The sequence below is a fragment of the Gobio gobio genome, assembly GCF_949357685.1.
Source record: "Gobio gobio genome assembly, chromosome: 23".
Lineage (NCBI taxonomy): Eukaryota > Metazoa > Chordata > Actinopteri > Cypriniformes > Gobionidae > Gobio > Gobio gobio.
In genome coordinates, this window is record NC_137119.1 from 15,291,008 (window position 1) to 15,307,080 (window position 16,073).

General features: G+C 37.0%; 1 protein-coding gene across 1 annotated transcript in view; it reads right to left on the reverse strand.

The window, feature by feature from the left end:
- Window positions 1–3,435: 3,435 nt before the first annotated feature.
- LOC307119579 (ADP-ribosyl cyclase/cyclic ADP-ribose hydrolase 1) overlaps window positions 3,436–16,073 on the reverse strand; it is a gene marked incomplete at its 3' end in the record, with an annotated part of 164,228 nt that continues 151,590 nt past the window's right edge. Inside the window, exons 7-8 of the mRNA XM_079805922.1 lie at window positions 9,408–9,481; window positions 3,436–3,532 (exon numbers count right to left, since the gene is read on the reverse strand). Coding sequence (XP_079662048.1) covers window positions 3,436–3,532; window positions 9,408–9,481 — 171 coding nt within the window. The remainder of the gene's footprint in view (window positions 3,533–9,407; window positions 9,482–16,073) is intronic.

Here is a 16,073-nt window from a genome sequence, read left to right on the forward strand (position 1 = left end):
ATCCTTAAGGACTCCTCTCACCCAGCCCACAGACTGTTTACTCTCCTGCCCTCCGGGCAGGCGTTTCAGGTGCCTCCGGACCAGGACCAGCAGACTAAAGAACAGTTTTTTCCCCAGAGCTGTCTCTTTACTGAACTCTAACCCCCGTTGATCCACTTCCCTCATATACTGCTAACTCTCCTCTCCCCCCTCACATCTGCCTTCACTTTGTTATTTGCACTACTGGACTATCAATTTGCACTACCGACTGTTTATTACAGTAACAACTGTTACTTATGCATCTTGCACTACCATACCTTAACTGGATTATGCTCATTTGCACTGCTGACTGTTTATTTACAGTACCAACTGTTTACATATGCATTTTGCACTGTACTTCTAACTGTAATATGCAATCACTTTCCACTGCACTTTTACACTTTTTTCGGATAGCTTCTGTCCCTACTTTATTGCACTACCTTAATCCACTGCTATATTCCTCATCTTAGCCTAACATATTGTATACCTCTATCTGTAAAATCCTGTTTATAGTAATAGCCATCTGTATATTAAATCATATTCATAGTACATATTCACCTGTAAATTCTGTTTATAGTAATAGCCATCTGTATATTTATTCACTGTACATATTCACCTGTAAATTCTGTTTATAGTAATAACCATCTCTCTCTATATATATATTTATATATATTCAGTACATATCCATGTCCTGCACTTATTCAAACATTGTATATCCTGCACTTATGCAACCATTGTATATCCTGCACTTGCTGCTATTGCACTTCTGGTTAAACCTAAACTGCATTTCGTTGCCTTGTACCTGTACTTGTGTAATGACAATAAAGTTGAATCTAATCTAATCTAATCTAAAGCTATTTTATACTTCTGCGTCGGACCTACGCCGTATCCTCTATGGCACAAGTTATGCGTCGGTTTTCATTTATACTTCTGCGTTGTTGTCTGCGTCAATGTGCAAATACACATGCAGACTGCTAGTAGGCAGTGTCCACGGGCATGTTGATGGTGTTACCCACATATCAAGGCAAAAGCCGAAGAAGAAGCTACTTGTTGTGTACATTGTCTGAGTAGCACTCTTGCGATCCGCATAGAATTGACGCGTTGTTACATTTTTGGAGTGGTGCATGTCAGGGTACGTCGTAGGCTACGCGTGCAACACACAGCCTATGACGTAGCTACATAAGTATAAATCAGCCTTAAGGGGCAAGCTGCATGTAAATACATCTGGCTGTGTAAATTTCACTCCTCCCAAAATGGTAAACAAATAAACGTGTGAGAGCGTGTTATAGGCAGAGGTGGGTAGTAACGAATTACATTTACTTCGTTACATTTACTTGAGTACATTTTTTGGGTAACTTGTACTTTTAGAGTAGATTTAAAGATGGGTACTTTTACTCTTACTCAAGTAAATTTCTTGTGAAAAAACTGTACTTTTACTTAGTTACATTCGGTGGCGTTCCTCCGTTACTGTCAAATGGTAATAATTATATTATATATATTAAAATAAGTGAATATGACTTTCGCAAGTCTCGCGAAACGTTGGAGAGGCTGCTTCGCGAGAGGTTGCTACGCATCACCCGCTTATAATTAGCGCGCGTTTAGTCGGAAGATGTGTGTGAGCTACGGGAGGCAGATTGCCCGTGGCCTCAAGTTCAGTCTATGTTTTCACTCCAAGATGTCAAAAATAATAGTTTCATAATGCGATGCATGTTGTGTGCACCAAAACGAACTGACATCTCTCAGCATACAAGAATTCCACCCTGAAAAGAACATGTAGCGGTAAGTGTCACAATGATGCCTATATTTGAACACTATTAACGGTCATTTGGTAACTATGGGAAATTTTCCCTTATTATAATACTATTTCACACACTGTCCGAGTGTTTTCCACATATGCGCTCTTGTGCAAGCAATGAATCGTTTGAATCCTCCAAACAACACACGTCCACGAACAAACGTTCTCATCTTCACATTTACATATCCTTTTCTTCACAAAACGAAACAAATTGAATAGCCTAATGTGACGTCTTGCATTTATACACAAATCCGGACAGACACCTGTCTGAAGTGTAGAAAATACATACAAATAAAAACGGTATTGTATTTTATTCCTACCTAAAGAATAGCCTATATACTTATACAAATATAAGAACAAAGTATGTTTTAAGAAGAGCTCTAGTTAGCCCAGCACACCATTAATTTACACTGTTTAACCATTAATCACACACACACACACACACACACACACACACACACACACACACACACACACACACACACACACACACACACATATATATATATACATATATATATATACATATATATATATATATATATATATATATATATATATATATATATATATATGTATATGTGTATATATATATATATATACATATATATATAAGGTTCATTAGCTTACATTAGTTAACATGAACTAATAATGAACTGCACTTATAAAGCACTTATTTATCTTTATGTAAATTTAAACATTTACTAATGCATTATTAAAATATTGTTAACATTAGTCAATGCACTGTGAACTAACATGAATAAACCATGAACAGCTGGATTTTTATGAACTAACGTTGACAAAGATTAACTAATGCTGAACAGAGGTGTTGTTCATGGTTAGTTCATGTTAACTAATACATTAACTAATGTTAACTAATACAACCTTATTGTAAAGTGTTACAGAGAGGTGTGTGAAAGCTCTCCAAGTAGCCTGAAATTCAGGGTTTTCGCTTATCAATCAGATCGAAAGTAACTAGTAACTAACTACTTGAGTAGTTTTCTCATCGATTACTTTTTTACTCTTACTCAAGTAAATATTACGACTGTTACTTTTACTTTTACTTGAGTAAATATTTCAGTAAGTACTTGTACTTTTACTTGAGTACAGATTTTGGCTACTCTACCCACCTCTGGTTATAGGTTACCAGCTCCAGTAGCCAGATATGACACCGCTACTGCAACACGCATCGTCACAGATAGGGCCCGAGATGAGTAGCTGAGTATCTTTTTAGAAAGCTAAACTGCCGCAAATGAAAGTTTTACACTGCATCCTGAAGCTCAACACAATTATCTTCATTAAAAGTATAGTGAGACTAAATGATCTTTTAATGCTCGTTTCTCTCCTATTGTGGTCTTTGATCTTAGCTGATGATAAATAAAATGCAGCTATCTGTTGGTTTCACTGACGTGAACTGTTAAATTTGCAAAAAGCATGGGAATTGAAGATTGGTTTTATATTAATTCTGCAGAGACACATTTATGTGGCTATGTGTAAATGGAACAGTTATAACAAATCGGATAGCTATCCGATCAGTAAAAATTATGTGACCACATTATGGAAAAGAAAGTGTTTTATATTAATCACAGTGCATCACATTGTAAACAAGAAGAAATGTACTCTTACAGAAAGGGTCCCTCCAGGTTGTACACAACTTTAATGTAAACATGGGTGACCATCCTTGGGTTCAGATTGTCCAGTTCCACACTGCCAAACATGCTGAGAAATAAACACTTGAAAATATGCTTATATGTTTATAATACATAATTATGTCTTAATAATTTTTTGCATATGCTGTTTAGGGTTAAATGCAAACACTGTTCTATATAGGCGATTAAATACATTTAATTTAATAACATATATATATATATATATATATATATATATATATATATATATATATATATATATATATATATATATATATATATATATATATATATATATATATATATATACTCACCTAAAGGATTATTAGGAACACCTGTTCAATTTCTCATTAGTGTAATTATCTAATCAACCAATCACATGGCAGTTGCTTCAATGCATTTAGGGGTGTGGTCCTGGTCAAGACAATCTCCTGAACTCCAAACTGAATGTCAGAATGGGAAAGAAAGGTGATTTAAGCAATTTTGAGCGCGGCATGGTTGTTGGTGCCAGACGGGCCGGTCTGAGTATTTCACAATCTGCTCAGTTACTGGGATTTTCACGCACAACCATTTCTAGAGTTTACAAAGAATGGTGTGAAAAGGGAAAAACATCCAGTATGCGGCAGTCCTGTGGGCGAAAATGCCTTGTTGATGCTAGAGGTCAGTGGAGAATGGGCCGACTGATTCAAGCTGATAGAAGAGCAACTTTGACTGAAATAAACACTCGTTACAACCGAGGTATGCAGCAAAGCATTTGTGAAGCCACAACACGCACAACCTTGAGGTGGATGGACTACAACAGTAGAAAGGTCCGTTTAAATGATTAAAACTAGAGGCTTATCTTAACTTTAAAGCAGCACTAGGTAGTTTTTGCTCTCGGGGTCCCCCTACAGTTGAGAAACAGTATTGTCCTCTACTACTGTCGTAAACTGTCATTCTACATCAGTGGATGCATCGCACGTGCATTTGTTGACATGACAACTATGATAGCCCTGAACACTGCAAGAGTTCACATGCAGGTGTTCTGCTTGCGTCGCGTGTGAAATGTCTTCATCCCAGGTACAGTGGCATATGTTTCAGCATGTCATATGAATATAATTTCATGGGTTTTATTTTTTTCAAACGCCAAATGATCGCGATGCTCACGTTTACAAGCCAGCGTCATTATAGTAGCCTAGTCTATTGGTTCCCGTTTTACAGAATCTATGATACTTCAATTCAATGTTTGAGTGTAGGTAATAACCATATATCGTCAATATTATAATATCAAGCTAACCTAGATGAATCTGCAAATTTGAAAAATCGATTTGCATTATAGCTTGAGGCAAGACAAATAAACAAATATCACAGACATGTTAGGTATCCTAAAATATGATTTTATTCGTCTTATGTATTTACTTGCAAGAATGTAGCCCCTCCTCCTCCAGCTCACACCAACGAGCAAACGCTGGCCCAATGTTGATCCTCGTCCTGCCTTTAATCCAATCACTTTCTCGTTTCCTCTTTTTGCTTTCCTCCGACAAAACCTTTGCTTTCTTATTTTTCTGTGCTGCTTCGGCCATGACTATAACATTCGGCAAACAAATGATAGTTTTTCTCGCACGTCCGAATTTAAGGAAGTGGGGGTGGTGGTGGAAGTGACGTATATGCCGTAAAGCAGTCGAATTTTATAGTTCTTTTTTTTCTCGGGTTACTACCTGAAACCCGAAGTTTAAAAGTACGATTAAAAACGATACAGACCCCATCAGGCTATGGCAGACGTGTCATTCAACCTATTGTAAGTCGATGTATCATCACAAGAGGTTTGAAAATATATTATAAAGGTTGAAAAGTTACCTAGTGCTGCTTTAAAGGTTACTTTTATCATGTAAACTATATATATATAAATCTATATATATATATATATATATATATATATATATATATATATATATATATATATATATATATATATATATATATATATATATATATATATATATATATATATATATATATATATTTATTTATTTTAGACGTAGAGGAAGCATGCTGCCCATCATAAATCAAAGCACAAGACAGACAGGGGTCGGGGGAGAACACCGGGAAAGGTGACAATGGACGATATTCGTGTGTATTTGCAATATACAAGCCGCAGTTCAGCTGCGCGCGACAAACGCTGCCAGTGTGAAAGCACAAAGGGTGCGCGCGGCTCCCGCACTCCATACGCTCCGCTCCTGCGCTGCTTACGCCCTGCTAACGCGTGCGGTGTGAAGCCGGCGTTAGTGCCAATTGGGTATCGTTTAAATGCCACGGCCTACCTGAGCATTGTTTCTGACCATGTCCATCCCTTTATGATCACCATATACCCATCCTCTGATGGCTACTTCCAGCAGGATAATGCGCCATGTCACAAAGCCCGAATCATTTCAAATTGGTTTCTTGAACATGACAATGAGTTCACTGTACTAAAATGGCCCCCACAGTCACCAGATCTCAACCCAATAAAGCATCTTTGGGATGTGGTGGAACGGGAGCTTCGTGCCCTGGATGTGCATCCCACAAATCTCCATCAACTGCAAGATGCTATCCTATCAATATGGGCCAACATTTCTAAAGAATGCTTTCAGCACCTTGTTGAATAAATGCCACGTAGAATTAAGGCAGTTCTGAAGGCGAAAGGGGGTCAAACACAGTATTAGTATGGTGTTCCTAATAATCATTTAGGTGAGTGTATATATATATATAAAACAGTATTAGTTCAGTGCTTCCCAATCCAGGTCCTGGGGCCGGTTGCACCAGCTGTGCATATGTTACAACTTTTGATGTAAATGGACACTAAGTTTAATATGGATTTGTCTGTGCAGGTTTTTTTTACTCTCATAGATGATGCTAGTAGTCATGTACCATTCACATGCATTTCTGCGGGGGCTGCGTTTCCCAAAACCATCGTAAGCTTAAGTTGATCGTAGAACAATTGCCACCAATGGTCTCTAAGATCATCTTACGATGGTTTTGGGAAACGCAGCCCAGGTCAAGGTGCTGCATTGTCGTAATTGATGTGACATGACGTCACTTCGAAAGGACCAATTAACATGTCTGACAAATTTCATGGAATGTGAAAATTAATCTCATTGGCAGAATAAATACATTTAAATTAAACATTTAAATTAAACTGGGGATCAGGGCAATTCAATTGGTTTGGTAATAGCAAGGGAAAATAGAATGAAGTGATCTCCAAAAAAGAAGTACTTTTTGACTGTAAATAAAATTGTAAGGAGTAAAAAGTACTTTTTTTTCTTAAAAAATGTAATTAAGTAAAAGTATTGATTTTTAATTGTACCCAAGTAAAGTAAAAATCCCCAAAAATAATACTTAAGTACAGTAATCAGGTAAAATGACTCAAGTACTTTACACCTCTGTTAAACTTATCTTTACTGTTTGATAGATAAAATTAAAATCACAGCATTTCAACAGAACTTCTGCTCATGTATTTGAAGGCTGCTAATGGAATATTGAGGGTAAACATCATATTATTTTACTAGCTCATATTATAATTTACTAGCTACAGAACGCCTCGAGAACAAATGGCACAGAATAAAGTACTGAGTTAGTAACAAACTAGCAAGTAGTTACCAAGCCTCTAGTGTGGACTATGTTCCAATTTAAGTAAGAAATTACGAATGGCTGGTGCAACCCTACACTGGATTGCCCCCAGCTCTGCACATTTTAGATGGCTCCCCAATCAAACATGATTCAACAGCTTGTTAGTAAAGACTTCAAGACCTTGACTGTGTTTGAAATTGCCCCCTATACCCTTATTCACTATTCCCTACATTAGTCCACTAATATTTAATATTACTTGAAGTTAGCGAATTCGGACACTGGGTGTGCAGGAAGGGCTGTAACTTCTGCATGGTTTGTGCTTGCTGTTTAATAATAATTTGAAACTTAGCAAACTGGCAGTGAAATGATTTATCTTGAACTGTCATGGAAAATATGTTTAAAACTTAATTAAACAATTTAATAATCAAAAGGAATTTATACCAGTATGATTACACTGTACCTACATTAAACCAGTGTTTTGGAAAATGGATGAATAGATGTTTCAGGAATTCTTTCTGCGTGACTGTTTCACACCACAAGCGTGAGCGGTGCGTGAACAGCGCTTATTATTTTCGGCGCCCATGTTGATCAATGAGTGCATTCACACCGGGAGCAGGAGCAGCGCGTGAGCGTCAAGCAGGAGCGTCACGTGAGCAGCAGTGAAGCGGGGGTTTCGGCGCCGAGCCTATTTTTGCTGCTCTGCTGACGCTCAATTAAAGTGAAAGCACACTTTTGATGACAAAATAAATACGATTTCACACAAAAAGTGCTCAAAATGCACACAAGAAGCACGTGTAGTGTGTTTTAACAAGAACTGGAGTATGTCAGAAAAAAAATGAAGAATAAAATATATTTGTAGAACATACCCCTTTTAAACGGTTTTAATTATTCAGTTTGTGTGAAAGTATAGTGTGTGCACTGTATATATTTATATATATATATATATATATATAGGCCTATATATATAAATAAATGTATATATATATATATATATATATATATATATATATATATATATATATATATATATATATATATATATATATATATATATATATATATATATATATATATAAACGTAAGATAGCCAGCAAAGATGATAGCCTATATAAACATTAGTTTGGTTTATTATGTAGGCTACACAGACAGGTCTAGGCTCTAGCACTACCAAATCAAGTCGGTGGAGTTTGCGGTCTTGTAAACGTATTGAAGTTAAGTATGAATGAAACCACATGATCGGAGCTGTTTTCTTGGTTGTGTTTATCGTTTATCATTTACATGCGAATGTTGTAGTAGGCTAGCCTACGCCTCCCCATGTTAACAAAGTTTCAAGACTATCAAGTTTATAAATTACCAACTTCTAAAAACAAATATAGGCTAATTGTCTTTATAAAGAAATACTAGCATATGATATAAGTGAGCGTTATATGTAGCGTTGGAGCCGCTGCTGTGACGCTGTACAAACGCTTCCAGTGTGAATACTCTCGCGTGTCTGCAGCTGCAGTCACGTGAAGTTACGCTGACGTGCAGCTCACGCACTGCTCACGCTTGCAGTGTGAAACGGGGGTTACAGTGCATTACGGGTATTCTATAGCTGTTGAGTGTACAACAGTTGTACAAAAAAATTGTTTTTGCAGTGCATTACAGGATTGAATGGGTGCACTCCATAATGACCACCATGGTTTCTGAAATTACAACAAATGGCTGTTTATGGGGTGATTTAAAACACAGCCCTCAAATATGTAGATAAGAGAGACATGAAAAATAAGCAGTGTTGCTGGACCAGTATTGGGAACCACTATACTAGTTCAATGGCTGAAGTGAGGCACTACTTCAGACATTCATGATTTAACAATGGAGTCTCTCTCTCTCTCTCTCTCTCTCTCTCTCTCTCTCTCTCTCTCTCTCTCTCTCTCTCTCTCTCTCTCTCTCTCTCTCTCTCTGTAATATAAGATGTCTCATATCATCATATTGCAAAATTACATTACAGACCTTCATGGGTATATATGGGTATATATACTTTTGAATGTTTTTTTTTGTTTGGTTTTTTTCAAAGCAAAAAAACAACAACAAAAAAACAAAGGTTATTGTGAGTTTTTGATTGATTCATTTCCGTTGTAAATAATCATTAGTTATTTACTTTGGGGCGACTTACACAACGGCATTTTCAACCAAAACAGAAAACTCTCATTGTGTTCCGGACACGATATAAGATCTTATATAAAGCTGTATAAAGCTTTGATCCTGGTCTCTGAAAGGTTGATCGAAAGCTTTGTTGTGATCTCAGAAAATATATCTACTATATAGAAACACATACTTATCACATTTCACATTATAGCTAGAAAAGTAAACATACACACCTTTTTTTGTTGAAAGCATGATGAACTGATCCATTTAGCAAGACTGTAATATTTCCGCATGCTGCCATGGCAAACTGTAAAGAGAGTTTCAAACCAATGAAATGCATTAGTGCATCTTAATTCCATTTTGATAAACTATTAGAAGACTGCCTAATCCTAAACCCACTCCCCAATCCTAACCCCATCTCCACAACTAAACCTAAAGGCCTGTTCACACCGGGACGATTTTCGCGCGCAACGTTTAACGCCTCGTGACTAAACAAAGGGCGCCAATGTGAGTGTGCACACCAGCGCGTAAAACGCCAGCCGTAAATGCGTAATTTAAAAAAAAAAAAACTCGGGTTCGTTTTTTTTATTTTGCCGCGGTGCGTTAAAAACTGGCCGACCAATGAGATCGGCACTTTTGTTCATGTGCCTGGAGCTGCTGAAGTGACATTAAAACACGACTTGGTGGCGCTCAAGCACAAAACGCTCTTGCCGAGCACACATTGATACGACGAAGAAGTAGTAGTAAGTAGACAAAGAAGAAGATGAGCTAATGCTGCTTGCCAGTTAGTAAAAAGTGTGTGAATGGTTTTGGCCATAGACATAATATGTCTATGATTTTGGCAAGCACGTAAATACTGTCTCTCCTCTTCTTCTGTGTGACAAGCGAGTGTCAGAGGCGTAAAGTGCCGCAGCACCACCTTGTGTACCGGGAGCGCATCTACTGAATGTGCACGTTCACTTGGCGCATCGCCAGTGAAAATCGCCGAAAAACGTCACTAAAAACGCTGGCGATAAGCGCGCGCGATATTCGTCCCGGTGTGTACAGGCCTTAAACCTAAAAGAACAATGTGTGCATGGGAAGAATGCTGTTTTTTACATGGATATTGGATATTGGGACACAAGTGAAGTGAACAAGTGAAGCCCTTAAATACATGCAACTATCGAAACATTTGGATTTGTGAGTGTAATGGTCTCATTCTGTTTTGTTTTGTTCTGTTTTGGTTTTGTTTTCATTCATTTCCATGTTAAATTTTGCCTGAGTTCTGTGCTATTGCTAGTTTTCATGGTTATTCAAGTAGGTCCTCACCTGTTTGTAGTTCCATTGATTACTCTGTATATATAAGCTCTTAGTTCCCTTTCGAGAGGTCTCTCGTATTGCGTATGGGAAAAGCTCCTTTTCTCGAGAATATAAAGCAAAAACTTTATTCTATAAAGTATCTATGTAAAGCGCAGTGCAGCTGCACAGCAGATAGAGCAGCACGAGCTGCGCGCTGATTGGCTCTGCTGCGGCAACTGCAGGAACCTATGGCGAGGCGGCTGAGAGAGCGAACCAATAAGGGTCGCTAGAAAATCCAGCTGAAAAAGGTCTCTAGAATTAGCATATTGAAGCTACATAAGACCGTGATCAGCCATAGGAATTCAGATTTAATCTCCTTCAGCGATACCTACGTTGACCTTCGGAATTGAAGCACCGCCGTCAAAAAGCACTCAGCGGAACTTCTCTGCAGCCCTGAGGACGCCGAATTCCTGCCCGGTCTCTGCCTTCAGCTGCCTGCTATTACAGCTGCGCCATCCGGCGTGATATTATATCCTTTATTCTTGTCTATGTTGTGTGTGTTGCCGCTGCAACCCCTCTTTTCAAAAAGAGCCGAGCGTTGTTACAAATAACTCGCCCTTCCTGCGCCTCGTGCAGAGGCCCTCTCCTCGGCAGGGACCGCCACATCATCTGTGTGACGTGTCTTGGACGGGACATGCCGACATTGCACTCTCCCGGGGCGGCTGCCCCGAGTGTGACGAGATGGCGCTTCAGACCCTGAGGGCTCGCCTCGCCAGCTTCTATGTTCCCGCCCGTCAGCTTCTATGTTCCCGCCCACGCCTCTCGGACCGCCCAAGAAAAAGCGGCCTCGACCAGAGGCCACCCGAGCGATCAAGCAACTGCACGCCGAGTGACTCTCCACGTGCCTCGCCCTCGTGGAAGTAACGAATTACAACTACTCACGTTACTGTAATTAAGTAGTTTTTTGGGGAATTTGTACTTTTTGGAGTATATTTTTAAATATATCATTTTACTTGTACTCAAGTACAAATTAAGCTAAATAATCTACTTCGTTACTTTTAAAATCACAATTCGTTACTGAGTACCTACAATTTGAATCACCTTTGACCACCGGCATTTCAGTAGCCAATAAGAGATCCGATCGTAAACGGACCAATAAAAGGCCTGATATTTGATCAGCAGCAGCTTCTGGGGGCGCTGATCATCATAACCGCACAGTGAAGGAGATCACAGTGATTTATGGACTGAAAGTTTGGAGAAACAAACTGCATGGTAGTGTTGTCAAAAATAATATCTATATTTTGATACATATCAATACTGAAAATCTGACACGGTTCCAATACTCCACTGCATGAAAAAAGGTGTATCCGGACCAGTATACTCCTGTATACACTGCTGAAATTCGGAAGAATCCAGGAGTATACTGGCCGGATAGGTCAAATTCCATGGATCCGTATATATCCGTATGCATCCGATATGATACCAAATCGGATGTATGTTGTGCCCGTAAACGTCCATGCTACAGCCATTTGTTGCCATGGCAAATAATCCCATCAAGTTTTTCCCAGGAGACATTTTCACACCTCTAAACAGCTTTGCCTTTACATCCCCTATTGGTCCTTCATCTCAAACTGGATTGGTTGTTCTTTTAAAACCACTCCCAAAACCCAGACTGCTATTGGAGGACAGGACAAATTGAAGACCCAGTAAAGTGATTTTATTGGTTACTTCTAAGGCTAAGGGTGGGCTAGGTTTGTAGCATAGTGACTTGATTGGTTTTAGGCCAGCTATGCAGATTTTGCTCATATATTATATATATAGATAAATCATAACCCCCCCTCCCCCCAAAAAAAGAAAAATACACACAAAACAATTTGAGAAAGTCTGAAATATTTATTAAAAAGGTATATAAAACATTCCTAAGAGCATTATAAACAACCATGAAAACAGAATGGGAGAAACAAAAAAAGGGACTAAAATGCATTTAAAGGACAGAGATGTAAAGGAATAAAATATACAGTGTATATTAAAAGGGACATCTAAAAAAGGAATAAATATACAAAGTAAACAATATAAAATGAGAACAATAAATTTACAAGACAAAAAAAGAGTGTATATAAAATACATGTAAATATTCCAAGTAACCAATATAACCAAGTAAAAAGAACAAAGAGCATTATAAACATACATTAAAATGAATGGGGAAAAAGATAAGTGACACAAAATGCATCTAAAGGAAGGTGACGTAAAAGGAACAATACAAAACGTGGAGATTAAAAGCAACATGGATATCTAAAAAGGAACAAATATACAAAGTATACAATATAAAACGAGACAAAGAAATCTATAAATTAAAAAGTGTATATAAAATATATGTCAATATTCTATATATGGGAACCAATAAAAGTATATAAACATAGGAATAAAGAAAATATAAAATGGAACAATTGAATATTAAAATTATAATTATAAAAAAATTGTGACCAACTCTAACACAATGTTGTTTGAGTTTTGAACATTTTTCAAACTGCCGTGATGGGCTGGTGAGCGTGACACGTAGTGTGGGTCAGCCGTGTCTGGTTTGTAGTACCTAGCCTAACCATCCACACTGGCCATCCATTAACAACAGCATCATCTTCAGACATCAGGTCTATAGTTGCGGTCTTCCACAGGTTCTGTGTTGGTTTGTGCAACCCTGGACCTGGTCTCCAGCAACTGCAAAACATGACAGTAAATTAACCACTAAAACTCAGAGAGGAGTATAGTAACATTCTGGGGGGAAATGCTTAACCACTTTCTTAACTTACCCGTCTCTTTCTCTGACGGTTCTGTGGGATGTTCTTCATAGTGTTTCTTTTCTGGGCCTTTTCAGACTGAGCCAAAGAATACTTCCTCAGCAAAGTCTCACAAAATAAAATACATCTTGCAACCTGCCAAATAAATCATGAACAATATATAGGCCTAGTTAATGCCAATAAAAATAAGTAAAACAATTCAATTAAAATTGATTTGTATAGCGCTTTTCACAATACATATTGTTTCAAAGCAACTTCACAGAAAATGCATGCGTCTACATTATACAGAAAAAAACAGAGAACATTCAAATAATTACAAAAAATGTAAGATTACCTTTTACACATTCAGGGTCAACATCTGTAAAAGTTCTTCAGGATCATGAATCCCAAAACTTCTGGATCATGAGGGGGGAAGAAACATGCACACACACACAAATTAATATTAATTCGTTTGATAAAACATTAATATTAATTATCAACTTACGGACATGGACTTGCAAAACATACTCACCAGGTCCATACAAAAACTTCACAGTAGATCCAAAATCCTGGTTTGCCTATAATCGTCCAAGGATGGTAGACGATGAGGTGGTCCACCTCATCGTCCAAGGATGGTGGTTTCCTGTCCTCTCTGCTGAATGAGTGTACATGATCTCAGATTACTCATTCCAAAGCTCCTTTACATTTATGACAAGCTTGATCTTAAAACTAGCTGACAGTAGGGATGGGCATTATGACAATATTATTCTACATACATGAGAAATTTTATTTTACAATAACGATATCACAATATATTTATTTTGATGGATATTTTATTAAAAATGCTACAGAATAATACTGCTTTAAAAGTCTTCACTGTATGATATTCAATTAATTAATATCACTTGATTCTTAAAGAAGCAGAAGGTCTTCTCTATTATTTTGTTGTTTTATTAAAATTACGACAAAGCTGCAGCCCCTTTAAGAACGGATGCACAGAATGACACGCATCAGAGATTCCCCACGTTAACTTGAACTGTTTGACTTTACTTTAGACATAACTGACTGTTTAAATCAAGTGAATACCTCACATGACAGGGTTTCTGAGATAATTGTGTGCATTTTACAGAAAGATAATTGATTTCGGGATCGCATGCTGTCTGAAAGAGGCTTATTTTAACACATGCATGTCCCGTTCATTATTCTACATTCATTCATGTTTCCTTGTCAAAATGTCAAAAACTTTTAGTACAGTCAGTGCTACGTTATATACGCTATATTCACATTCCGCGATATAAAAAGGTAATGTTAACGTTTACTGCAAAATTGCTAACAATAGTCAGTATCAGATCGTCATAACACCCAGCCCTATCTTAACAATATTACAACACAACAAAACACAAAACACAGAAACAGAATATGTAAGTTAATCACGATCAGCATATGACTTTAATGCACTAACGTTATATCTTGATGAGCAGTAGAAAAAATATAAAGTGATTTACGTTACCTTCTGCCGTCTGCTGTCCGCCATTGGTAACTTAGTCTGTTCGTATTCATGTTTTTTCGTTCTCAGTCGACATCCCACAATCAAAATTCGTCCAAAATAAGATTTTAACAGATGTAAAATGATCCATGCAATGCCATTAATGGACCCACGAAGCAGTCCTGTTGCAGATTAGAAGCCGCGACCGAGCCACTCCAACGACAACGGGTGTATAATTCAAACTGAAGGCGCGCACTGTCATTGGCCAGATTTCTGGATGACGTTCAGATTGACCAATCACGCTCAAAAGAACACTGAAAAACAGCAAATAGCCTTGCAAATATAGAAAAAAACTTGTTTTAAACAACAATTAGAAAATGTGTATATTTATTTTTATTCGCTGTTATATTTCATTAATTGGTCAAATGGTGTTTTGTGGTGTGGGCAGAGGCCTGGAAGTTTCAACCTGGAGAGCAGTGCAGATTTGTACTCTTTAAAAACAATTATTGTTTGATATTTAGTTTGCTATATAGGTTGTTATATTTGTATCCAGAATTGAATTTAAAACCAGTTTGAATGTAAGAATACACCTACACTGTAAAACAGAAAATTAAAGTAAAATATCTTAATTTAAATAAGGAAAAATCTGTAAACTAATAGTGTTTTCTCTAAAACGTTTAATGTAAATTTCTGTGAAGTTTTTTAACTTTATTTGACTTAAGATATTTGACTTTAATTTTACGGTTTTTATTTTGCAGCTGTAGCTGCTAGTCATTTGACCGTTTTTTTAGGTTTTTATTTTTACAGTGTAAATATAAAACTAATAAGATTTACTTTAAAATGACAAAGAATAATGTTAAATTGTTAGTATGGACATAAACCTTTAATATAATGAGCTAAATATTTTATTACAGTTGTTAATTTACAGATATTGTTTGTAATTTTGCATGAATTGGTTATTTATGAAAACAGAAAAATAATACAGTGATGTTCCTGTATAAAAAAAATGAGAATTACTGTAATTTGTCATCAATGATATAATCCTTAAAATAACAGTCAAGTTGTTTATTTAGATATTGTTTATAATTTTACATCATTTTAAACATAATTCAAAATTACAAGAAAATACTGTAAAAAACTGAAGTTTTTTTCGGTAAAATTAGGATTATTTTTATTGGTTGCCTTATTTTTATTGGTAACCTTATTGGTTGCACCTACATCTATTGTGAGTGGTGGATTTCAAACCTCAAAACGCCCCTTTTTTGCAGCGTGTTAAAGTTAAGAATCTTGGAGTGACACTTTTTGTGAACAGTTGCAGAGCTGAAAGATCTGCTTGTGTTTCTGTGTTTCTTGAGCAAGTG